The sequence below is a fragment of the Mesoplodon bidens genome (genome assembly GCF_964165515.1).
Source record: "Mesoplodon bidens genome assembly, chromosome: 4".
Taxonomy (NCBI): Eukaryota; Metazoa; Chordata; class Mammalia; order Artiodactyla; family Ziphiidae; genus Mesoplodon; species Mesoplodon bidens.
Genome location: NC_138160.1, coordinates 82,881,617 through 82,909,491, shown reverse-complemented (window position 1 = coordinate 82,909,491; position 27,875 = coordinate 82,881,617). Strand labels below are relative to the sequence as shown.

At 36.2% G+C, this 27,875-nt stretch overlaps 1 protein-coding gene across 2 annotated transcripts; it reads right to left on the bottom strand.

Moving 5' to 3' along the window:
- On the bottom strand, positions 1 to 27,875 carry FAM174A (family with sequence similarity 174 member A; the record flags this gene model as incomplete). 2 transcript variants are annotated; one of them, XM_081233702.1, is made up of 3 exons in its annotated part: positions 27,262 to 27,872; positions 12,541 to 12,675; positions 1 to 564 (listed from the first exon to the last, which is right to left on the bottom strand). In XM_081233702.1, the coding sequence occupies exons 1-3, from the start codon at positions 27,699 to 27,701 to the stop codon at positions 561 to 563; spliced, it is 579 nt and encodes a 192-aa protein (XP_081089828.1). In that variant the 5' UTR covers positions 27,702 to 27,872. The 2 variants fall into 2 exon arrangements, with proteins under 2 accessions (XP_081089828.1, XP_081089829.1); XM_081233703.1 differs by lacking the exon at positions 1 to 564 and having other exon boundaries at positions 12,537 to 12,675; positions 27,262 to 27,875.

Genomic DNA, 27,875 nt, shown 5'->3' with positions numbered 1-27,875 from the left:
TATTTTAAATCATATTTATTGTTTTGCATACAACTAAGACATTTTTAATATTCAAAAAACCCAAATGCAAAGTAATAAATTTGGCTTCTTTTCCCCACAAAAATGGGAAATACATCTTGGTAAAGAAATTTTTAAATTGTTTTTACACACCAGTTGTTTGTTGGGAATTATAGTTCCAGGAAAAAAAAAACAAAAAACAAAACCTTAACCGGCCAAAAAAAAAAAAAAAAAAATTAACTGATTAGTATGTAAACAGTTTACAATAATAAGGTAAGCAAGAAAGAAAAACTGATCAGAAAATACCCTGCTTTAAAGTAATTTTCAGATTTCTATTATGGTACAATTTATTCCCAACAACTCTGAGCCCATTAAGAGCACTTCTATATAGAGAAATACATAACAAAATGATACAGTATTTATTGCAACAAGAAATGAAAGTTTATCATAATATATGTAACTTAAATACCCCCCCATTGATAAAGTGGCTTTTTATTCCTTAAACATAGAAATTCTGCTCTTCATCGTAGAAAGATGACGTCCTCTCATCAAAAGGCACATTTTTATCTGCAAGGAAAAAAAAAAATACTATAAATGCCCATCCTGGAACAAATTTAAACACATTTAAAAATATTCCCAAAGATTTGAAATGACAGAAGATAATGAAAGTATTTAAGGAAATGATAATGAATGGCACCAATAAAACACATGATTACTTTGTCTATATTAATTATATCAGATAATATTCTTCAAATTATAATTCTAACTTTTTCAAAGGAATTTTATATATAATTATTGTGGGTAATTAAAGGCTATTTCATAGTCATACTAAAGTTTATCCTTATATAATATTCATAAACAACTTTAGTTGACTTAAGTATACAATGTAGTTATTTATGTATAGTTTCTATAAACACAATTCTTAACTGATCCTATGTCTAAACCTTCAGAAATGAGGATTAATTGAAGTTGCAGGCCTGGAAGTATATTCAATGAAACAAATAAAAAATGCTTTTAATATTTATAATACAGTTACAAAATTTATACATACAGAAGATAAGGTTTTCTCTAAACTATATAATCGGCAAATTTGCCCATTTTCTTACCTTATTGACTAGTTTATGGTAATATGAGGCTATATTTTCATCACATATTTTTATAGACTTTAATTCTAATTATACATCAGGCTTTACTGCTACTTAATCCAAACCATAGATTCCAAGAAACTTCTGCTAATAAGAGCCATTACAACCAAAAGAACTTAGTCCAACCAAAGCCAAAGGTGTGCAGATTTTACTAACTTAATAAATCGTCCTTTATAATCATCATTAACATATAGAACTTCACTGGAGATACCTATGAGAATGACTAATACTCTCTTCCAACTTATTGTTTTGTCTGAATCTTTAGTAAACAATCTATAATAGATCTCTAAATGATTAGATTATTACAAGCTAATGAGATTCTAATAAATTTTAATTTGAGGGTAAATTTAAGCTTTTCAAAAACATATATTGAAGGTCATTAAAAAACCTGCTACTCATGAACAATAATTCCTCGGAATTCATGCCTACATTTAGTGACCCACAACTCCAAACCCAACATTTCTCTTTTGCCAGTTGCCAAATTTAACCTTCAGAAAATACTCTGAATAGCCAGAGTGACATATTATAAACTGTCTGCTCAATATTTATTATCTCCTTTTTGTTTGCTAATAAAAATACTGATTTTTTTGTGAGCAAAGTAGGGTGGCAGTCTGTTGGGGGGAAGGGGACGGTTCTGAGAAATTTTGATTTCCTGATAAAGAGACAGATGTGGCTTGGGTTCTTGCCTCTCACTATTTTGTTTTCTGGAATACAGATGTGATGGCTAAAATGGAAGCAGCCATATAACCACGATAAAACAAACATCAGAAAAGATTTGGGAAAACTGCATAGATGTAGAGATCCTGTAATCAAACTGCCGTTGAATAGATGCTAGGAGTCAACTCCTGCAGACTTCTTATGATAGGAAAAGACTTGAGTCTCTGTAACTCTAGGTTCTCTACTACTTGTAGCAAGAAATAGTCAATCTAACAGAAGCAGAAAGTAGAATGGTGGTTACCAGGGACTGAGGGGAAAGGGAAATGGGGAATTGATATTCTAAAGGGTATGAAGTTTCAGTTATGCAAGATGAATAAGTTCTAGAGACCTGTTAAATAACATTGCATCTAAGGCTAACAATAGCATATTATGTAACTAAAATTTTGAGAGGGTAGATCTCATGTTAAATATTTTTACCACATGTTTTTCTATGAGGTAAAGCAAGTCTGTAGTATTAATACATTTAATGGAAAACTCAGTTTGAGTATTTTTCAAGCTTCAAGAATGTTCTGTCTCTACACATTATGCAATGATACAATAAAAAAAGACATTTTCAAGGACAAACTAAGAGCTAACTGGGAAAATCTTAAACTATCAAAATGGCTATTAAACCAAATCAAGTTTGAAAGGAAAAACTGTCCTAGTGTAATCAAGAGTATTGTTATTCTTTGTTCATTTAAATACACTTGCAAATATTAGATTACTGGAGTTTTTTTTCTCCCTGGTCCTTTTAAAGAAGAGATAATGTCTTTGGATTTTAAAGAAGGAACACTATCTGAGAATGCTGGGAAAGGTTAATGCCTTAATAATTGTGTTTAGGACTTTTTCTGTCCATAAACTTGAGGTCCTTGTCCCTGTACTGTCCTGCAACCCCATTCACATAAATCAACCTTACAGGTGGCTATGCTCTGCGTCCCACGCCCAACTATCCCACTATATACCTCAGAGAGTCTGCAATCCAGACTATCACGGCAGAATATAAATCCTGAACCAAAGCAGTAAGTAAACATTTTATTAAATAGATCAAGTGCTATATGAACAGAAACTTGTGATTCAACTGTTCTGTAAGTTTCCATTTGACAGAATTAATTTAGACCAGATCAGTCAAACACTTCTGCTCTAGGTCTGTACTGTCCAACACAATAGGAACCTGGCAATTTAAATTAAAATGTCAATTAGTTAAAACCCAATAAAATTAAATATTCAGTTCCTCAGTCACACTAGTCAAATTTCAAATGTTGAAGAGCCACATATGGCTAGTGGCTATCAAATTAGACAGGGCAACTCTAGACCATGTGCTGAGATGAGAAAACAGCATTACCAAACAGAATTTAATGTTACATATCATTTGTTGAAATAATATACAAATTATTCATGTTCTTAACCAATAAGGACACTGTGATGATGAATGGAGCAAGGCAAATTTTCTTCTAAGGCTCAATGTCCACAAAAAAGTAAAACATACAAAAAACCCCAAAACCCTACATGAAGGTTCTCTTTTATTACCTGTTTAAATAATGACAAAGACAGCATAGTTCCCTTTAAATGGGTAAACTACAGACTATCCTACTAGTAACACACACTGGACATCCTTAAATACCAATTTCTATCTAAAATAAGCATTAGTACTTTGACATATTCCTATACATATTCTGTTTACTTTGAATAACCTTAGTGTTTATTCTGATAAAATGTTATGCTCCACGTTGAAAGTAGTGATTTAGAAATTAGAACTATTTTCAAATTGATAACTGTTTGAATAAGATCTTCTTAATGAGAGTTTCTGGTTAACACACTTATATCAAATCTGCTTCCTGACTGTGATATGCTGATGTTAATAACCAGAAAACACTTCGTGGCCAAGTAACATTGAGCACAAATGTAATGAACATATACAATACAATATTAAATTTAATGAAGCAGAACGGAAGTAGCTAAAAAGCAAATATAGAGTTTTTTCAATTACATACTTGGCAGAAATCACTAGAATAGCCTTGAAGTGATAGCAGTACTAGCTTTTAGAAGCTGCTACCAAGATTGCCAAAATGTCCTATAGAGTACGTCAATATAAAATAATAATAATAACTTTACTGTTCAGCAGAAATCAAACAGAATAACAAGGTATTTTTTCCACTTGTTTTGTGTTGTAAAGCACTGTTTTAAACTGCGTTTTTGAGACTGCTTATGAGTATTTATTTCCAACATTTTTTTAAAGAAAAATGAAGGTAATTTTTAGTTAATATACAGCTGTCTCTGATTACTCATCGGTTTTTCTATCTGAGTGAGCTAAAACGTCCTACACAATTGTTAAAGAATTGATATTTGGTTTTCAGTTTTATAATTCCTTTGTGCAAAATGTTTCAGTAACCAAACAAAAGAAATTACCTCTAATATACAAAATTAGGATATCAATAGCAAATTCAGGAGAAGTCATATTAACGAAACTGCTTGAGCTATTTTTTCCCACATACCTACAAACTTTCCCAATTTGACTGTATTAACCTCAATGCTTAAATCTAGTGGTAAGGATGGTTAAGTCCTCAATATCCATTCAACCCCAGATAATAATTCTGAACTAATCATGGTACTTCCATTTTTCTTGCAAGGGTTTAGTTTAGGAATGATCACATAACCAATGATATGAAAAACAAAAACAAAAACAAAACTCTGTTAAACAGAGTTTCTGGGGAAACTATTCTCATTCCTAAGAAGGAGACACAAGATAGCTGGTCCCTAACTCCCACTGAAAATTACTATTCTGGGCATGACTATAGGAACTGCTGGCACCATTCTATTATTGGCCTCCGAATGAAGCCCGCACATGAAGATGGTCAGAGTCAAAGGGATCACGAAGAACAGAAGCCAGAGCCCTGATGTACTGTGCCTGGAGTTGGCCCTACCTGTTATATCTTATTACATGAAATAATAAACTTCCTTCAGGAAATTTAGGTTAAACCATATACTAGCAGTTTCATATGGTTCAATCTAATGCAAAGAAAGTTAAAAATAAGCACTCCAAATTCTAGCCACCAACAATTACTATTAAAATTTTTATGTACTAAAAGCCACATTAAAAACACCCCTCTCAGAAAGAGCTGACTACAAAAGGATAGTTTTATACTGTGATGAAATTGTAAGCAAGGAAATTAATTTACCTCTCTGGAAATGACTTGTTTCCCGTTATTTTGTGGATAGAATTTGGAAAATGAAGATAAACTAATTTTAGAAAGCACTTAAACAATGAAAGAACCATCAGTAAGACATGATCCAACAAGAATCACCAGCAGTTATACTGTACACTAATATGATTCTGCACTGCAGTTGGCAAGGCAGGCAAATAATAATATTTATATTCCTAATTTTGGGGGTCCCATTTGAAAAATGAACAATAGCGAGTGCCTGTATAGAAGACAGAATGAACAGACTTTAGAATTATTCTTTTTATGGGTATAAATCAAATAAATATTTGAAAAATGAAATGAGATTGCATCAGGAAGAGAAGCCTAGATTACTTAAACTCTCTGAGCCTCAGTTTTCCTATCTTTAAAGTGAGAGCAATAGAAACTACTCTGCAAGGTGGTCTTGATGATTTCATTGTTAAGGAGCCTAGCACAGTGTCTGGTACATCCTGCACTAAGGCAGGTATTTACTATTAAGTGATTATTATGATTACACCTATTATAGTTCTGCTACCCCACTCTGTCCAGGTTTCCCCGACTCAGTGATAGGACCCCTGCTTGATTTTATCCCTCTAAAGACATTCTCTCTACCACTGTCATACATTCCTTTGCTTTTTTCTACCATTTATATGACTGCTCTGGGAAGCCCTTGCTGAAAATCCTCTTTCAGGGCCTATGAAGACCTTGTGATACACTCTCCATATAAGTATTGATTTTTCCCTTTTATTGAGAGCAACAAATGGCATCAGCCATGATTATCAGCTGTTATTAAAGTGAGTTACAATAGGATCTATACAGATAGTCCCCAACTTATGATGGTTTGACTTAACAATTATTTTTTTGACTTTATCATGGTATGAAAATAATATGCATTCAGTTGAAACCATACTTCAAATTTTGAATTATGATCGTTTCTCAGGATAGTATTATCTTTCCTCTTTTGTGATGCGGGGCAGTGGCAGGGAACCATGGTTCCCAATCAGCCATGCGATCACGAGGGTAAACAAATGATACACTTAAAGCCATTTTGTACTCATACAACCAAGCTGTTTTTCACTTTCAGTGTGGTACTCAATAAATTACATGAGATATTCAACACTTTATTATAAAATAGGCTTTGTGTTAGATGATTTTGCCCAACTATAGGCTGATATAAGTGCTCTGAGCACATTTAAGGTAGGCCAGGCTAAGCTATGATGTTCAGTTAAGTTTGGTTTATTAAATGCATTTCTGACTTACAATATCATCAATTTATACTGGCTTTATCAGGACATATCCCCATTGTAAGTTGAGGAAGATCTGTGCATCTTTCCCACAAGATAAATTTGAAATGTTGAATAAATTGATGGCATAATGCATGTTTAATATCTAATATCAACATTGGAAGATCAGAGAAAAGTCCTACCCATTGAATCTACTTCAAATGAAGTAATAGAGTTTGGACTGTGTATCTCAACAGAAAATAATCTCTAAGTTACAGAAGGTAATAGGAATACAAACACACCTCTATCCACACTCCTCTGAAACTTCTGTCCATTACTAGAAAAGAAATGAGTCTACCTTCCTCAAAGTGAGAGACAGAAAAAGAGGTCCATGTGTGCATAGACCTTGAAAAAAATCACAGTAGAGATCTAAAATCAGTGTAGGTGTTATTTAATGCTGTTTGAAGAAGAAAATAAAAGGGGAATAGAAAAACTGGTCTTTGCTTCTTGGCACCCTGAAATATCCTTCTTATTGCTCATTTTAAAAGGTGCAAAAGTAGGTCGGGCTTAGAGAAGAGCATTACCTCTGGTTTTAGCAAGGTCAAAAAACAATAATCGGGAATTCTAAGTCTAGCTCAGACTTCTTTGTTCTGTATTTTTGGCCTATGTATGTATATCTATTGTTAACTACATGAGGCTGGGCATTTTGTCCATTTTTGTTCACCACTATATCCCCAGAGCTTAGTAGAGTGCCTGGGGATATATGGCAGATAGTCTATCATTGCTCTTAGTGAAAAAATGAATCCATCCAATTTGCTATGTCCTCTGGGATATCATAGGCACCTCCAATATTCATGGTTAAAACTGACCTCACACCCTTTGATAATAATCCCACTACTATAAATTTACCCTGAGCATACACCTCCAATAATATAAAAATAGGTATGTGCAGGTTTATTCACTGCAGTATAATTTGTAACTGCAAAATCATTGAAAACTACCTAAACATCAGAGCATAGGCAATTGATTCAATAAATCATGATACATACACAACATGGAGTACTATGTAGCTGTGAAAAATAAAATCTCTATGAACTTATGTAGCATGACTTACAAGAGATACTATTAAGCGCAAGCAAAAAATATAAAAGAATATACACTATATGCTACCTCTTGTGTAAGAAAGAAGAAAAACATAAGAAATAACATATTCCAACCAACTTTCATCAAAAGAACCACAAGAGGACAAACCAGAAAATAATGAAGTTGATTATCTACAATGGGTGAGATGGGAAGAATGTAGTGGAAGGGATATGAGGGAGTGCTACTTCTCTGAGTGTACCAGAGAGTGAGTGGGTGTATATTCTTAAATTTTTTTGGTATAGTTTTTACTTTTGGAAGCATGTTAGTATTTTTCATATTAAAAAAAACAATAAAAATGGGAAGGACAGAATAAATCTAAAACAGAAGCGAGCAAATGACTTAAATTATATTTCAAATGACTATTACAACCACATAGAAGAGGGGAGAAAAAAAAGAACTAAGCCAAATTACTTACTGTATCCGACTACCCTCAGTCCTGGACAGGATGAGGCTCTGAGGAGAAAACTGCAAACAAATCCTAAACTCTTCTTGGTAGGTCTGTTTATTGTAGTGCTCTAGGCAAAGCGATTCTGAAACTATATTAGTTTTATTATAAGATTGAGCAAAGAAGTAAACGTGTTGATGTTGCTGGGAGCCAGGATGTTGCTGGGAGACATTCTTAACACAATGAACAAGAAAAATGACACTATGGAAAAGGAAGAAGGCAAGAAAGAACCCAGTGTGGGTAGACTGGAATGGTAGAATGGGAGGTGTGAAGTAATAATATCTAAAGTATGCACATATATGCAAATATGCATGTATAAGTGTGTGTGTGTGTGTGTGTGTGCACGCGCGCGCGCGTGCGCTTATGTATACATTTCATAAGCTTGTCTGCTGACAGGGCCAAGAAGCAAGGACGCCCAGTAACAAAGAGCTCACCTAGTACCCAAAGGAACTAGGCCTCCTTGGAGAAATGGTTGATTCCATGGCTGTAGCAGGGTAGGTACAAAATGAGCCTGGAACACCTTGTTAGGCCAAAATGTAAGGAAGTGCTTAAAAAAAAAAGGGAGCAAGTCATAAGTGCACAGAAGCCAGCTTGAAGAGGCTCCCACTGGCGAGTACATCAGTGAATTATAAACCTTTGAAAAAAGAGAAAATCATGATTCCATAATGTCAATAAGTAGATAGATAGTTAAGTAGATAGATAGGTAGTTAGATAGGCACACAGATAGGTAGAAAAAGAAGAAATGAGGGTAAGCTCTTGCTTACAGTACAGTGTCCATGCTGAATGGTAAATATGGAGGAAATGTTGTGGTTGGAAAATCATTATTTTGCAACTATCATAGTGAAGATTAGATCAGGCAAGAATCACAACAAATGGGTACTAAACCTAGGGGGAAATGTTGATGATAAGCAAAATAGTTTCATGATTTTAAAATGTCTATTTATTAGTTGCAAAGGGGAAAAAAACAGTGCATACTAGAGAAATTAGACAAAACCTTGAAGAGGTACATCACAATTACCACTGCTACTGAAGGACAGATGGACACTATGTGTCTCCAGATACAATATCCTGAGAAGGATGTAGAAAGATCTATGTAGTATTTCCACCAAGAATGAATACTCTGAATCTAATTATGAGGAAATACCAGAACATCACTTAAATATAAGATGAGAGGGATGCATTCTTCCATATCTATATTATGTGAGTGAAAGAGAGAACACAAGAGAACAAATAAAGTAAAATGTTAGGGAAAGGTGATTCTAGATAAAAAGTTTAGGATACTCTTTGTACTATTTTTATTCCTATAACTTTTCTGTAGATTTGAAATTATTCCCAGACAAAAAGTTTTTTCTTTTTAAGTAATGTATGAACATATGCTCTTTGAAGAAAAAATATCAAATAACATAGAAGTATATAGAAGGAAAAGTAAAAATGAAAATGAACTGTCAACCCCCCAATCTCACCTCTTCCCCACTAGAAGCTAAGCTTCACAAAGTCAGGATTTAAAACATTTTTATTTTCTATTCTGTTGCTTTAATGTGTTCCAAGCACCTAGACTAGTGCCAGGCATTAAATAGTTGCTGTATAAACTAGCTGCTACATCATTCATTTATTGGATGAATGAATGAATGAATAGGTAAGTATACTTAACAATGTGCTGTTCTCCTTACTTAATCTAGACATATGTACGTTAAAGTTTATTCTAAGATTTTTAAGTAAATGGTATCATAATACTAAAAAATTCAAGCTGATTTCACTATCAATTATCATTGATAATTATCATTATCATTACTGCCCAAACTTGCTTCTCCATTATTACCATTTCTCTTTCACCCCCCAAACACAATACCTAAATCTTGTTGATAATACCTTTCAAAGCCTCTTGAATAATTCACTCCTCTCTACTTCTCTTGCTATCACCTAGCACAGGCCACCCCATGTACGTGTACCATCTAACGGGTCTTCTTCCTGGTCACCTTACTCCTTATCTTACTCTTCTCCAATTTATGCACAGTAATCTTCGAACTATAGCTTTGATTGTTTTCCCTGTCTTAAATTTTTCCAAGTGTCTCTTTGTAACCTGTAGAATAATTTCTAACTGATTAACATGGATCACAGCCTGCCTTCTGATTCTTTGTTCTGCCTTACCCTCTTCCTTTTGCATTCAAAGCTCAAAAATCATTCATCCACCGATTCATTTATTTCACACATATTAATATAGCATATATATAACTTTTTTGAGTTTCTTGAATACACTATACTATACTCTTTTGCTTCTGGTACTTTGTGACTGCAGTTCTGTCTCCAACTCCTGCCCCTGTATCCACCTTTCATTTAGCTAATTTTTACTCATGTCTCAAGTCTCAGTTTACATGTACTTCCAAGAGGCTTTTCTGGACCATTTGTTTTTGGTTAAGTGTTCTGTGCTCCCACTATACGTTCTCACACCACCCCATTCTTATTCTTTCTCTGTTTATGTAACTCTGATTAATGTCTAGCACCCTAATGGAATGCAAGATTCATGAGAAGCAGGGCATAAGAGAGGGATAAATATGGGAGAAAGGTGTGTGATGAAGCAAGATACAGAATAAAAGATGGCTACAGGTAACTATATCTCATGGAAACTATCCCCTTCTTTATGCCCCTCCTACCTTCCCTCGTGCTGTCCCTCTTCATCACTCCTAGGCCACTTTCCCCACTACTACAACACAGATCTCGTTATCTGATTACATATACTCCAGTCAAGTGGCATCAATAGTTCTCCAACGATAGCAGGGCACTACCAAACTCCTTAAAAGACTACAAAATTCTTCCGGGCTTCCCTGGTGGCACAGTGGTTGAGAGTCCGCCTGACAATGCAGGGGACACGGGTTCGTGCCCCGGTCCGGGAAGATCCCACATGCCGCGGAGTGGCTGGGCCCGTGAGCCATGGCTGCTGAGCCCGTGCGTCTGGAGCCTGTAGGCCACAACAGTGAGAGGCCTGCGTACCGCAAAAAAAAAAAAAAAAAAAAAAAAAAATTCTTCCTATTTTCCTAAAAAAAAAAAGACCTTGCCCATCCCCATGACTTGTCACAACTGATCCCCAGGTATAACACCTTGCATGTATAAATACATGTGCACACACAACAGGCTGCATTCCAGACATTTTCTGCTGCTTCCATTCTGATCAACTATCATTTTTCACAACTACTAAGCTCTGGGTGGTTGCTTCTGACTGTCAAGCACACTTAAAATAGACAAACAGGGCTTCAAATTCAGTTCCTCTTTGGAAACAACCCTGACTTCCTAAGTCAACAGCTTCCTTTTTTGTGTTCCCTTTCTGTGTGTGTACAGAAGAGGTACCTAATATGCATTTAGCTTTTTAAAATACTACAAATACCACACTTTTAAAATACTATAAAAACTTTGCTGAAAATTAAAGGGAAATAATTATATAAAAAGTGAGACTTCACCCCCCATCCTCCTCAATGAACACCTTCTGTAGGGTGAGCCCAAGATGAGAGAAATGGTGAGGTGTTCCCTCAGTCAGTCTCAGTTCCCAACTGTATTTCACAATTACTGTCAATCTAGTGTGTAAAGATAAGTATCTATTACACACAGTGGCTCCTAAATGCACGCAAGCAACTTCATCAGGTTCACACCTAAAGAAGCAGTCAACAACTGACAATATTAGACTTAATGGGCATTGTACAGTACTTTATAGGCAATTTAAGACCTTTCAGGGGGTATGTTTGAATGTTCTAAATAAACTTTAGAATATTCTAAATAAAAACATTTTTATGTATTCTATTCATGTTTATTTTCACTAAGAGACTGAATCCCTAATGAACAAATACAGTTGTTTTGTTCATGTTTATATATCAGGTCTCTAATACTATTTTATGGCATTTCATGAATGTATTTTTATTAAATGAATGAATTACCAGCAATTAAAAGCTCATATGTATTTGATTTAATAGCCCAATTTTTGTTGAGTCTTTTTTTTAACCCCCAGATTCCTGTTCTCTTTCTATATGTACCTGATTCTGGACTCCAGTTTTCCTTCATCCAACTAATTCCTCCTCTATTCCATCATGTCTTTCCCTATTGAGTGGAACCTTTATTGCCTCCTTTCCTCATTCCATTTGCATTGAAACTAGTCTATATCCATATAACTTTGTTTATCCAAACCTTTTAGGAAAGATCTTAACACTCAGTGAGAATAGATTTGAGAATAGACGTTATAGCCACACTGTCAGACCACTGACCATTAGTCCCACAATTCTGCCGAAAACACTGTTTACAAATAGAATAACCCAGACTAAAACCAAAATATTTTCAGAATGCAAAAAGAAAATCAAGTTTACTAATCTCTCTCTGTCTCTCTCTGTCTCTCTCTGTCTCTCTCTGTCTCTCTCTCTCTCTCACACACACACACACACACACATACACACACACAATTATTATTATGCAGCAGTTAAAAGGAAAAGGACCAAGCTCTTCAAGGAGATCTACAATAATGATTTCTTTGGGGGATGATATTCTATTGTTTACATCTCTTTTAGCAAAGCAATGCGAATGTGAGCTATTGGTTGGGTATCACAAAGAACTTCATTAAACAGAACTGAAAATAATCATTTAGGATACAAACTGTTAAATGAAATTCTACTTTATTTTTTCAGTTTACTTGTCAAAGTACCTCCTGACTCGGCATTAAACTGCTCAACACTTACCTTCGAGGATGATTGACATCAAACAATGTGTTATCATCATCCTCATCATCTTGTTCTAAAGGTGTCAATTCCATGTTTTCTATGTTAGTGTCCAAAACTCCGTATCTCCTAGTCTTTCGGTTTCTTCTTCTCATCCTATTAAATAGAACATATTAATGAATAAAAATTACTTGAATGTGGTATAGATGATCTTTATACTTACTTGTAAACTAAAAATAAATTATCCCAGTTCCTGACATTGGAGGCATTCAATATCAGAATGGTTATATTTCAGAAACGAAACCAATTTACCACCTAGGATTATTAATTAAACAAAAGCTACTCCTGTATGTTTGTGCCATCACCATTTCTTCTGTCTGACATACCTTCTTCTCTTTCTGTCAACGTATAATGTTGACAGATAATCCCTCAAGTCATAGTTCTGGTACAATAGTTTTACTGAAGGCTTATGTTCCAGCCTTTTTCCCATCTCCTCCATGCCTTCTTACCACTGTGCAGTGTTAGGTACTTTCTGCCCCACTATGAAACTGTATGTATATATGCACTCCAATTCTAGACTAGGTACACTCCTGGCTGCATATCAGAATCACCTAGGGTATTTTAAAAAGCTCCTTACTCGGGCCGTATCGCCATACAATTAAATTATAATTTCCAGGGATAGGAACTAGGCATCAATAGCTTATTAACGTTCTACAAGTGTCTCCAATGTACTGAAAGCCACTATCCTAGATCAATGGTTCTTGAAGTGTGGTTCTCTGGATCAGCAGAATCACAGTCATCTAGGGGCTTATTAGAAATGCAAATCCTCATGCCCACCCGGACCTAGTGAGTAAGAAACTTTGAATTTGGGGCCCAGAAACCAGTGTTTGAACAACCACTCCTTGTGAGTCTGATGCAAACTAAAGTTTGAGAACTACTGCTCTAGAGGAGGGAAAATATTTTAATAATAATATATTATAATATATAATATAAAAATTATAAATATTATTATTAATATTTAATATTTAAATATTTTAATATTTGACTATTATCTGTATATATATGAAGATGTCTCATGATTTAGAACCCTACTGTCTCCTTCTCTAATAACTTGTTCTTTTCCTTCAAATTATTTATCTCAATTTGCATTTATGTGTGCTACGTATGTATTTATTTGAGTGTTTATTTGCCTGTCTCTCCCACTAAGTTGCATGAGGGGAGAAGCCATGCCTATCATGTTCACCACTGTATTGCTACTTTGTAGCACAGTGTCTGATTAAGATTCTCCTTAAATATTTGTTGAGGGTCTGAGTGACATCATATTCTAGTTCAGTGATCCAAATCTGACCCTGAAATCAATGCCTAAATCACCTCCAACGTAACAACCTCAACTCTATACACACAGAAAAATGTTTCACACAAGTATCTATGGGAGTTTAAAAACAAAACAGAAGATAGCAAGTAATAACAAATAAGTTTACTTAAATTCTGATTCACTTTGTATGAGGTAATAAGTGTGATAAGAAATACTACAACTATAGCACCAAGTATAGAGCAATACGAGCCTCTGTAAAAATGACAGTGGGGACCCCTAGGAGACAAACTGTCCCGTGTGTGTATATATATTTGAGCCTTACTAAGAAATATTTGAGGTTTACTAAGCATCAGGCATTGTGCTAGCTTCTGGGTATAAAGTACCTGGCTGAGTGATCAAAATTTACAAAATATTACTAACTTTAGGTAAAAATCGAGATAATTTCCACTAATCACTGCCTAAAAATCTATTGTATATGCCCACCCAAAGATGGTAGAAAAGGAAACAGAGGTTTAAGTATAGTATTTAAAGCTACAAATATAACCAGTGAAAGAGTTAATACTAATAACTGGCAAAAATGAGGTAGAACTGGTGATGGTATGAAGTATAAGCCTGTCTTTATATAGTGAAAAATTACATGTGTTTAGGTTGTTAAATTTACAAGTATATATATATGTGTGCATGTTTCTATGCATTGAATATGTGTGTATGCTGATAAACATACACATACACACATACCTTATGTAGACCAGAAATCTAAACTTTTTTCTGTAAAGGATCAGACAGTAAATATTTTAGGCACTGTACATCACATATGGTCTCTGTCACACATTCATCTTAACTTCTTCAGTTATTATTTTGATTTTGTACTACGCTTTAAAAATGTAAGACACATTCTTGGATCATAGGCCTTAGAAAAAACAGGTCAGCAGACTGGATATGGCCTATGGGTCAGTTTGCCAATCTCTGATTTAGACTTATGAAAGTAATTCACAGAAGAACTAAGAACAGAAATGATAGAAGTACTGACACTGGAAGTAGGAATAGAAAGGTATAGGGGAATTATAGTTCACTTTTGGTCTTTTTGAACCACAAGATTTAATAACATTTGCACGCATTGCTTTGATTTTAAAAAGTGAATACATAAGAATGAGTGAAGCCACTTGGCAGCTTAAGTTAAGAATATTCAGAGTCATAATTTCTTCTCTTCCTTTTTGCCAGTCTGTTGCTCAACTTTCTAAACCATATGGCTTCCAAACATTCTGGCATTTTCAGTCATGTGAAATTATTTTTGGAAATAAACTAGATTCTTTCAAGTCACATATTACATATCAAATAGTCAATATGTTAATAACCAGGTCATTGTCAGTCACAGGATACCTTGCCAAGTCTTTAAAAAGGAAATGATATGAACATAGAGTTTAAGGACTTTTGACATTTATCTCAGCTGACACTCTTCTCCACTTCCAAGGTCATCATCATACCTTGAATGATTTTCCAATCTCTCAGTGAGTGGCTAATCTAATCTGCCCAACAACACTGTTTTCTCTTTCTGTTTAAACATTTGACTGCATTGGTGTGAGCATTTTATCATTTATTTCAGCTTCTACTGTCTTTTAACGTGTACATAAATACCACCTTCTGAATCCAAACTCTTTAATAAGAACCTACTTCATATGCAAAGACTGTGTACTCTCAGGCACCAAATAAATAGGGGAATGCAGTTCAGTTAAAATGAATTTAGTATTTTGGTAAATGTCACTAATTCATACAACAAGTCAAATAAAAAACTATATATTGTTAAATAGAATTTAAACTTGAAATGTAACTTCCCTAAGAATGTCTTTCCTAAGTCCAAGGACATAGGCAGTGATGGCTACATGGTCATGACAGCTTTATGGCCATAAAAAACATCAAATATAATAAAACACATCCATATGCAGTGATTTTTCTCAGGGAAAGCCAGGAACACTTATAAAGCTTTAAAATTATTGGGCTGATTCAATGAACCGCCTACTTAAAATACTAATAAACATGAAGTGAAAAATACAATACACATAAAAATATACTGAAACTTTAAGTAAAAAGGCTACTTCCATTTTTTAATATGCAGTGTACATTATTTTTAAACAAAAGAGGAGGATTTAAAATTCATGCAATTTTAACAGATATGGCTCTTTTCCTACAAATTAATGTTTTCATTAAGCTCATGATGCCCAATTTGTCCATGTATGTTAATAACTACATACATATAATCATAGATATGCACAGTTTTCTACCAGACATAGTAAATGCATAACTGCAACCTGAAAAAAAATTTTGTTGGCTCTTCAGTTAACAAAAAAATTGGGACTTTATCTATAAATGTGTAGAGAGGAAAATATGGAAGCCTAAGGAGGCAAAAGAAAATAGCAATATGGTTTATTATTATATTGAATTATATTCATTCATCACATGGCAATCACAGGTAAATGATCTTGATCAGATACCTTCCAGGTATTCAAGTTATTATTCAAATAGCTGTCTAAAATAGATGCAGATTCCTCTATGTTCCATTATACTCAGGTCGGTAAGAATTATTTCTGTTTAAATAACATGTAAAAGCTACAGTAGAAAACTAAAACTAAACTACTAAGTAAGGTTGATAAAATTTTATGTAAAAATGTATGATGCCACATAAAATAAACACAACAGAATAAAACTCCATTTCATTTTACTACTCTGTGAAAGGGAGAAAAACAATCAATGTAACCTGCTGTAACTTTCTGTACCGATCTGATATTCTTGTTTTAACTGAATGCCTGTAGGGTATTATTAAGTAAGGAATTATATAAGTAATATTATTCCTTAATTTCTTCTATTATGCATTCAAAACTGACTGAGGAATATGGTATTTAGTGTATATTTTATAGACATACACTCTCCTATATGATTAGGCACAATGATAAAGCAGAGTAAATCTTAATAAAGGTACGACTAATGATACAGAATTTGTGTGCCTTGACTTTTTTTGGCAAGAAAAGTGAATTACTGATCAAGAATCGTTTTGGAACTCATTTTTTTTGCACTGAGACATAACTTAATAAAAATTGGTGAGCCACAATTTTAGTTGTCTATGATTTTCATGAAGAAATTCAACCCAATATATAACACACAGTAAAAATTATTTTATCTGAAATCTCTCTCATCTTCATCTCCCATTCACCAAACCTAATCCATCACTGAAATGTCACGTTTTTCAAGAAGCAGACACCAGTAAGAGATGAGTATGTTATGAGTTGAATTGTGGCCCTTGAGCATTCATATGTTGAAATCCTAATCCTTAGTTGCTCAGAATGTGGTGTTGTTTGAAAACAGGGTCTTCACAGAGTCAGTCAAGTTAAAATGAAGTCATCAGAATGAGCCCTACTCCAACATGACCAGTGTCCTTACAAAAAGATGAAATTTGGAGACAGATATGGATACAGAGAGAACATCAAGTGATCATGAAGATGGCCCATCTAAAAGCCAAGGAGAGAGACCTGGAACAGAACCTTCTCTGTATTAGTCTGCTCAGTTTGTCATAACAAAATACCATAGTCTTGATGGCTTAAACAACAGAAATTTATTTATCACCATTCTGTGGCTGGGAAGTCTAAGATAAAGGTATCTGAAAGACAGGTTTCATTCTGAGGCATCTTCCCTTGGCTTGTCGGCAGCTGTCATTTCACTGTGTGCTCACATGATCTCTTCTTTGGGTGTAAAGGAAGAGAAAGAGCAATCTGGAGTCTTTTCCTTTTCTTATAAGGGATCAGCTCTATTAGAGAGGGCCCCTCCCCTATGACCTCATTTAACCTTTTTTGCCTCCTCACAGGCTTTATCTTCAAGTACAGTCACATATGAATTCTTTGGGGGGGGGATGTAAACATTCAGTCCAGAACACTCCCTCATAACTCTCAGAAGAAACCAACACTGCCAATACCTTGATTTCGAATGTCTAGCCTCCAAAACTGTGATGTGATAAAATTTTGTTAAGTTCACCTAGTTTGTGGTACTTTGTTATAGCAGCCTGGACAAACTAATACAGTATGCAGAAGATTTATCAAGGGAAAGGCTTCTGAAGGATAAAGAGGGAGGGAGCTGGAGACGAGGAGGAAATCCTACAGAGGGTGATACAGGCCTGACACCTGTGAGAGTAGAAAGGATGACAGGATAGGAACAGCAGTACCAGTGCAATGCAATTCTGAGAAAGTTTGGACCAGACCAATGGTATGTCCTTAAGCAAAGGTTGCCTATTAGAGAAGGGAGTCCTCTTTCAGTCACGATGACCAGATTTGGCTACATTCAATCATTGGCTGGAAGCAGGTCTAGGAATCATGGCACTGGCAGGCATGCTGTGACAGATCCAAAGCTGTGGAAACTAGAGGCTATCCCCACAGCAGGGTCTCTTAAAGGGAGGTTTGATCAGTGTACCTCCATGGCTGCCACAATCACAAAGTCCAATTGACTGAACTTCCTGAGAATCACTGAAGTTCACTTATAGTGCTTACCACTGCTACTATCTATTGCCTTAATTATTAAAATAGCTTTATAACTGTCTACCTCTGTCTACTCTGGTCACTTACCAATCTCCCCTCTAAAATTACCAGTGGTTTCCTACTGCTTGGCAGTAAATGATTCTGTAATAAGGCCTATAAAGTTCAACACAGGATGGCTCATACTTTTCCCTCTAGCCTCACCTTGCTCTTGACTCTACATTCTACTTCACTTTCTATACTCCATTGACAAAGCCTTCCCTCACTCCCTCATAATAGCTATGCTTTCTCTGACATTGGCACCACAGTATTGCTGTGGTACTGCCTATTCATTTTACAAGGAAGGCTTCCCTAATCTACCCAGCTAGGTCACAAGCACCTATTATTGGCTTCCATACCACCCATGCACATATCCTTTGAAGAACTTATCAAAGATGTACTTGCACTCTTATTTTTGTAATTTTTTATCTTCCCTATTAGACCATTACTTTCATGGGAATAGGAATTAGATCTGTTCTTATCACTCTGCCTACAGCACACAAGGACTGGCATAAAGCATATGCCTAGGGCTTCCCTGGTGGCGCAGTGTTTGGGGGTCTGCCTGCCGATGCAGGGGACACGGGTTTGTGCCCCGGTCCCGGAGGATGCCGCATGCCGCGGAGCGGCTGGGCCCGTGAGCCATGGCCGCTGAGCCTGCACATCCGGAGCCTGTGCTCCGCAGTGGGAGAGGCCGCAGCGGTGAGAGGCCCACGTACCGCAAAAAACAAAAAAACAAAAAAACAAAAAAAAAACATATGCCTAATAAATATCTGTTAAATTATTTAACTGAAATATTCAGATTCACAATAGGTCTTGCATTTTCTCTGTATAACAAAGACACCTACAATTTTATATGCAAATCATCCCTCTCGTATAAGAGAAGCCTGAAAGAACACCATCTCCAGAGCCATACCACAGCAAAACCTAAGGGATCTAGCCAATTTTTACATTGTAATTTGGGTAATAGCCCCCTGGCTCAGGACACACACACACACCCACACACACACCCACACACACAGTGCTAGAATAATTAAGCATATTAAACATGCATTCACTCCAGGACCTCTAAGACACTCATTTAGGATGTTTTAGGTAGATTTGCCTACCTGCTTTAGCCCAAGTGATTCTCATATGCTACCTCAATTAGAATCACCAATATTCAGCTTGTATCCTGTGCTGTGGAGTTTCATTTTTATCTTTTGGGTATGTAAATTTACCATATTATAACATGTAGTTATTCTTCATTTACACACTAAATAATTGAAGTTTATCCTTTCAAAAGCCAAACTATCGTTTTTCTTTTAAAATCTCAGCATTCTACATGGAGCCATATCCAACACTAGAGCTATCCATGCCTTAATATATAGGATAAAATGAGTTAATTCTACTCTTTTTCATCTCTCAAGGATCATTGTAATTATACCACTTTAATGTAAAGCAATGGTGCTGTCATGAGTTATTGACCCCAAGTTGATAGACTACTGAACTTTTGAATCTTTTTGGCTTCTTTTCATAATTATTCTTGGGTCCTCTCTATTGGCTTATAAGTTACCAGGCTCTGTCACTATCACAAGCTTGACCAAGTGCAGCACTAAACAGAAGATTCCCCAGCATGGTATCTATCCTGCCACTCTTCATCTCCCATAACATGTTCACTGCTAATACCTAAAAGTTAAAAAAGAAAAGATCAAATGCATGTTTATCTATGTTTAGGTTATTGCAATGTTGCTTTCTCTGATAGACCCCTTTTCTAAACAAGCTCCTTGTAATTCAGTGTACGATCAGTTCTTGTGTTTAGATTTGTCTCCCATTTGATGGTATTCTGGTGGATATCCCCAGGTAAAGTAAACCTTAAGTAAATGTCATATAGCTTAGCTATGAAGTATCCTACATGAAGGTGCACAGCACATAGCTCCCTTCTCATCTTTCCTCTTTGTCTTTATATAGATTTCCTAGTGTTCTCTTTTAGGCCCTAGAATTTGGGATGTGAAGACTGATAATTCTCCTGACCTCCACCTCTAACAGTTCAGCATGGGTTTATTCCCCAACCGACTTTAAAGTCTTATTTACAAACCAGCGCCTCTAAGATTCATCCCGCCTCACCTTTGACTGGCTCTATGACCAACACTCTAGCAGATTTCTCTTACAACCTCCTTTTTTCCCCTTGCTCCCACTCCATCTCTAGCCTTGTCAGAACTAATCTCTTGCTGATTATAGTTTAAAAGGTCGGATACCACAGAGTATGGTATGGGGGAAATACATTTTTTTACAGAAAATACTATAAAACCCCCCAAATATATTACAATAGCAATTCTAGATACAGAAAAATTTCACTAAGAATATTACTATTTACCGAGTGTGCACATATGTCAGGCATTGAGCTAAGCAGCTTGCAAGCATTACCTGATGTAATCCTCACAACAATCCTATAAGTATCCTCATTCTAAACAAAGAAAGTCAAAGCTCAGGACAAATTAAATTTGGGACAGTAAATGGCAGAGCTAGGATTCAAATACAAGCAGTTTGATTCCCAAGTCTAGGTTCTTAAACATTAAGCTATATTGTCTTCCTAATGATTCAAAGTAATTCTAACCAATGTCCAAAATTAGCTACCAAACAGTCTTCTGATCCCTTACACAATGATCTTACATTATACCAGTCTGGATATATTGTTTTAAGTGAATTGCATTTTCTGGTTCATCCTTTCATGGTAAAAAGTAATGACTTGGTAGCTACTTACAATAATACGTACATTTATGATCTTCTGGTTAGGCCACCTCTTAGTTTTGATCACCGTAACAGTATTTGCTTTTTGTTTATCCTAAAGTAAACTCTCTTCTGCCTTAACAGTACCATGATTTTGGTTAGACAGCAACTGAGCCCAGCCCTAAGAGATACATAATGATCATAATAATTGGTGCAACCAATCATGAAAATATAATTTCCCTTTTGCCAGTCATTGTCTAGGGCTAAGTAGATGAAGCAGTTCAGACAAATGAGATAGAAGGGGTTAACTCAAGTAGTGGGGTTTCTGGGAAAGATTTTTCTCCTTGATAAAAAAAGAACATAGGAAGAGAAGGCCTCTTTTCAGGCCCCCTTCCCTCTTTCCTATTTGAGATACTATTTTGTGGGAACATAATGTTTAAAGCTGAGGTAGCCATCCCATGGTGAGACAAGGAAAGAAAAAGCCAGAATCCTTGATAATCTCACAAAGTCACTGAACTAAGGCTAAGCCTGCTCATATTCATGATAAGATACAACTACAAACATGTCCTTATGTTAAAGTCACATTTAATTGGATATTCTATTACTCACAGGTAAAAACCTTGTAACTGATAAGGGCATTGAGCATCCTAGCTTCTCTGAGTTAGGTTACCAGTGTTCCATCACCCACTTGTATGTTTCCTTATGATTCTCTTCATTTTAAGAATCTGGATTTAAAGGTGGCCCATATGATAACTTGTCCAACTACTTCTTTACACAGTCCACATTCAGCACCATTCTATAAACACTTCCCAACCACTGTGTCATACACACAAATGGTTTACTGATCTGCCAAAACAAAGATCTCCTTAGCCCTTTGGAGTAGCTAACAGGGTCCAAGGTAGACAGAGATCAGGGAAAATAGTCTCAAGCACTTACCCTACACGAATATCAATTTCTAAGTGAGGCATGGCACGAAAAAGGTTGGGGACCACTACCCTGGCCCAAATTCCCCAACAAATTAACCTCATTACTTTTATCTCCCAGAACTGCACCTGATAAATATTGCTTAAATACAGAAAACCCTATTATCATATGTAGAAGAACAGACTAAAGAGATAGCTTTAGAAGCACGAAATCATCTGTGTGAAACTTTTGAAAATTGTAAATCACTATAGAATTTAAGGAATCTTTCATTCAATTACAAATAAATAAATAAATAAATAAATAAATAAAAAGAAGCACTCTCAGAAGCCTAGATTTTGTCCTTATTATAAGAGAAAATGGAAAAGATCCATGGAAGAGATCAGAAAAGAGTGATAAGAAAAATAATAATCATTATCACTAGTAAAATTCATTGAGCAGTTATTATGTGCCAGGAACTTGGTATAGGTCCTTGAAACAATCCGTTCTGGTAAATACTATCATTTTCTCTATTTTACAAAACCTGAGCTGAACTTTAGAGCTGCTGTGTAACTTACTCAAGAGTACACAGCTCTTGGGATTAGAACTCAGAAAGTCTGACTTCCCATAAGACTATACTGAAAAGGGGTTAAAATAGTAAAAAGGAACAGAAGCCAATAGAGGAAAATTACTGAAGAATTAAATGATTGGTATCAAATGCAGTAGAGCTATTCAGAATAAAGACCCTTCTGGTAGAATAAAGAACATCTGGTAGCTTGGAGGTGATTAGTGACCTTACAGACTGCTGGTCAAATTGCATGACACTTTCTGAGCCACTCACAGGGACTGGTGTTTTAAACTGCTTGGCTAAAAAATATCTAGCAAGGTGGGTATGAATAGTTTATATTCCTCCTTGATTCCTAGAGCAAAGATGGATCAGGGAGGTGTAAATATGTTGTTTTGGTGATGGTATTCTTTTCCTTTTTGCACCCATATTCCTTTATTGGTAGTATCTCTACCACAATAAACAGTCAGGTGAGATGATAATTAAGATTCCCACCACCTCTGCCAACAGATAGACTTAATTTATTTCTCCTTCCATGGAATTTGATTCCTAAGCTGAGGGAGAAAGAGACTGAAAACTACTGCATATCTATACAATGGTATGTTCCTGCAAAGAAACCTGTGTGGTATTTTGATGTCTTGTCTCCTAAGCTGACTCAGTTTCTGCCTGTTCCCAGAACCGATTCTCCAGTTTCTCTTTGACTTTCTGAGATCTCAACATTCTTCCAGTAAATCCCCATTAGTTTAAGTTAGCCAGGCTTGTTCTATGTGTTTAACTAAAATAGTAACTGATAGAAGCAGTAATCTAATATTCCTTTAATATTAGAATGAAGCATGAAAGGAAAAGTGTACAGGAAGAGAAAGATGGGGAATGTTATTTCTTTTGATAAACGTAATTAAATAACTGTTTTCCCTACCCAAACATTTATTTTCTCAGTCAAATCAAACTTAGTTCATTTACTAAATGTCTGAGGGCAAACACTCTACTTAGCCTTGGATAAAAAATGGTAAGTAGGGCTTCCTTGGTGGCGCAGTGGTTGGGAATCCGCCTGCCGATGCAGGGGACACGGGTTCGTGCCCCGGTCTGGGAAGATCCCGCATGCCGCGGAGCGGCTGGGCCCGTGAGCCATGGCCACTGAGCCTGTGCGTCCGGAGCCTGTGCTCTGCAACGAGAGAGGCCACAACAGTGAAAGGCCCATGTACCGCAAAAAAAAAAAAAAAAAAAAAAAAAAGATAAGTAAATAGCCTTTGTTCTCATGTTTTTGAGTCTTCCCCAGACTCGCACTGATCCCCGACAAGAACTAAGAACACTCATTCATTAGGCAACTACTTACTCAGTGCCTACCCTATTTTGTACATAACGTTCAGCACTGGGGATATAATATAGAATGAGACAGACAATGAGCCTCTTCTCATAAAGACTATGTATTAATCTTAGGAAGCCTACTCTGTTCCTTCTCTCTCTATATATATTTCAATTTCTACAGAGAGAATCTAATTGTTCTTTGGAATATTTCCAGACTCAAAGGGGAAGTTATCTCTAGTTACACGTTCATTATAACTGAATTAGATTAAAGTAAAACAATATGGACATTTCATGGACTTCAAGTACTTAACAAGTAAAATATTCTCAGTGTTTTCACATATCAGTTAATGAAATGATGATTTTGGCCCATTCTTCCCCCTTGGCACAAATAAATAATGCTGCTGTGTTGTCACAACTATTTTGGAAGTTGGGGGGTCAAAATAGGCATTCACCAAAATGAATAGTTTTCATCCCATAATCTGGAAGCAAAAAGCATAAGTTCTGAACATTGCCCAGACATTGTTAGCATCAGTCAAGCTTTGGACATCAGGTGGCCAACTAAATTTAGGACTTGGACTAAATGAATGTACTAGATGCTGGTTAAAGAGTCCAGTTTTTCTTAGCCATAGGTTCAGAATTTGGCTGTTAACACACAATACTAGTGAGTCATCCAACAGAATCAGACTGAAAAGACTGTACCCTTCAGAGCTTTACAGAAATGTAGAAAATCAATGGCGATAAACAATTTTATATAAGATTATACATAAGGTGGAAGCAAAATGAAAAATGATCATCCCCAAAAAGTTATCATCAGACCCGTTATTTATATGTGTATGAAACATAATACTTAGGATACTCTGGATATTTATAGGAAATATACAGACAGTATTAACTAACAATTATATAGAGGGAAAAGTAATTACTGCTTCAATTTTCTTCTAACATTTCTTTATATCAAGAAGAAAGTCTCAGTTTAGTGGTAATATGTCTGTAACACCTCATTTTCTAACTTCCTCTTTAATAGAAAATGGGCCTGGGTTTGCTGGGTTTTGTGAACCAACAGTATATAACTCAAATAATATTGTTTCCATCAGTGGTTCTCAAATGTTTTGATCTTAAAATTCCTTTCCGTTCTTAAAAATTATTCAGGACCCCAAAGAGCTTATAAATATGTGGATTATATATATATCAATTATGTGGATTATTAATATGTTAATTAAACCTAAGAAAACTTTAAGATATCATTTGCTTTTTAAAATTAGAATAAATCCACTACATATTAACAGTTTTTTTGTGAAAAATATGTTATCAAAAAGAAAACAGAAAAAGGTGAAAATTGGCATAGATTTAGATTTTTTCAAATCCCTTTAACGCCTGGCTTAAATGGATAGAACTAGATAGAAAATGAAAAGAGAGAAAATAGAAAACAGCTAGATTTTCATATCTGCTTCTGCCTTCAATCATTTGCAATGTGTTGTTTGGTTGAAGGATATAAAGAAAATCCAGGTTCATGTAGATATGAGCTTGGAAAAGGGAGGTGCATTTTAATAGTGTTTTCAGATACTGATGTTTATGCTATTTTGATAGTACACCAAAACTCAACAAGAGGTAGTTTCTTAAAAGCTAGTTGCAATGTGCAATTTGAAACTGTATCAATGAACTTCTTGTGCCCTATAAACTTAGACTGTATTATTTTGAAAATAGTTTTGATCTTGCAGATCCCCTGAAGAGGTCTCAGAGAACCCTCCCACCCTCCAGGGTTCCCTGGACCACATGTCTACCACTGGCTTACACTGTACTTCTTCAATCGGTTATTTAAGCCAAGGGATGTTGGTTTTCTGTTCACAAAATAATAAATAGATATGTTTAAAAGGAAACTTTCAGTTTAAATAAATCCATTTAAAGAAATATATGAAATAGTAGAGGGTAGGCAGTTACAGGAAAAAATGTGAAATAGTTTAGAAAACAAACCAGTGCATTCCTATAAACCTACCCTCTACTGTATTTATACAGGAGGAAACTACACAGTGCTTCCTCAGCTCTTCTCTTGGCTGGCTCCTTTTAACAGTGAGGTCTTGGCTCTGCATGTCAACTTTTCAGAGAGGTGGTCCCCAACTAACCCAGTTAGAGGCTTTATTATAGATTTTCCAAATCAGTCTTACTACATAGTTGAAATATTTTAATATCATGATTGATGCCATAAAATAACTTTACTTCAGTAACAACGGAACGTATCAAGTGGAAGTTACTTACAACAGTAACAAGTGTCACTAATTGAATTATATAATTCCTTTTCTACTTGATAAGGCATTAAGAGGAGTAGAAAAATAAGTGACAGTCTTCTACTTTTACTCATAACCTGGTACAACATAAAGACGTGGTCTACTTCATCAAAAGGTTGATCATAGTCTTAGGACACAGACATCACGTTAATGGGAAAAAAAGTCAAACAAAGCAAACAATGGATTTTACAATCATAGATGGTCATTAGACTCCATGGGACACAAATTAAACCACTTTAGTCTTCTAGGTCAATTTCATCATATGTAAAGTGAAAGATATCATCTACATGTCCATATCTGTACCAAATCTGAAATTTAAGTAATTCTATAATCTAACATTCTGTAGTAAGAATAGGCTCAAAAAACTATTCATTTGTAAGTTTCAACTTTTGAATGACTTAAATTTATAGATGAATTCACTTTGCAAAGGTTTTTTGTGTGTAAGAGATCAAATTTAACCATTTACTAATTCAAATTTTTGTAAATTTGAAATCAGGATAGGATAGTTAGGGTATTACACGTAAGTACCAATATTAAAACAGGATCATATTTATGACATCCCCCCCCCCCGCATAGGTATCAGTTTTCCATCTTATCATGCAACCGGTAACACTTTGCATTGAAATATTTAGTGCCATGCAAAAGAATGCTAGATGTTTCTAATAGGGACTATGACAAAGATTGAATCATACAAAATTGTCAGTATTCCCGGTTAAAAAAGGTGGAATGTAAGAAATTTCATATACAACCGAATTACTAAGGTGGTGGGTTAAAAGTCAACACTAAGAAACTACTGCTAAAAGAACTTTTCTTCTTTTACGTTTTATAAAATAAAGTACCCATATAATAAGGTCATTCTGCATTACTATTAATTTACTCAAATAAAAATTGATTTAGAGGTTCGGTACTACTAATTTATAACTTATAAATGAAAGGGAGCAACTACTTGGTGGTTTAAATACTCCCAAAGGTACCACAGGCTTTTAAGACATTCATCCTCACAGTCTCTCACTCAGGCAGGAACCCATGATACTGGGGGTGGGAAGAAGGCAACGCCAGGTCAAAAGATGGCCCATTTCAGGCCTGCAAGGGAGGCTCATAGAGGCTTCGCCTCACCTGACCGTCCTGACGACGAAGTACACCAGCACCGCGCCACTCACCACCATCAACACGGTCAGGGCTCGTTGGGTCATGGGCTTGTCGCCGGGGTTGGGGCTCACAGCGAGGACGCCACCCACTGGGCCTTCTTCCCCCGCCTTCCCGCCTGGGTCTTCTGCTGCAAGCCCCGCCCTGGGAGTGCTGCTATTGACGGCCTCGGCGCCCCGTCGTCCCTCGGCTACGGCCGGAGCGCGGCCCGGGGACTGGGCAGCTGTGGGGCCGGACGGCAGAGGTGGCAGGGTTCGCGGTCCACGGTCCGGAGGCCTGGGGTCCGGCACGGCCTCGGCCGCCTGCAGCAGTACCTCCAAGGGCCCTCTCCACTCAGGCAGCAGTAGCAATAGCAGGAGGGCGGAGGCGAGCAGGTGGCTGAGGCAGCAGCTACAGTGCGTCGCCTTCATTTTCCCCGGACCGCCCTCTCACCACGTGGGAGCTGCCGGGCCCGCCGCCCTGGCTCCAGGTGGAACCATGGGCGCAGTGAAGAACGAAGGGTGACCAAATCCCGGGCTAGGGAACCCGGCCACAGCAGGTGGCAGAGGCGTCAGCGGCTGCAGCTACCGGGAGAACCGGAACTT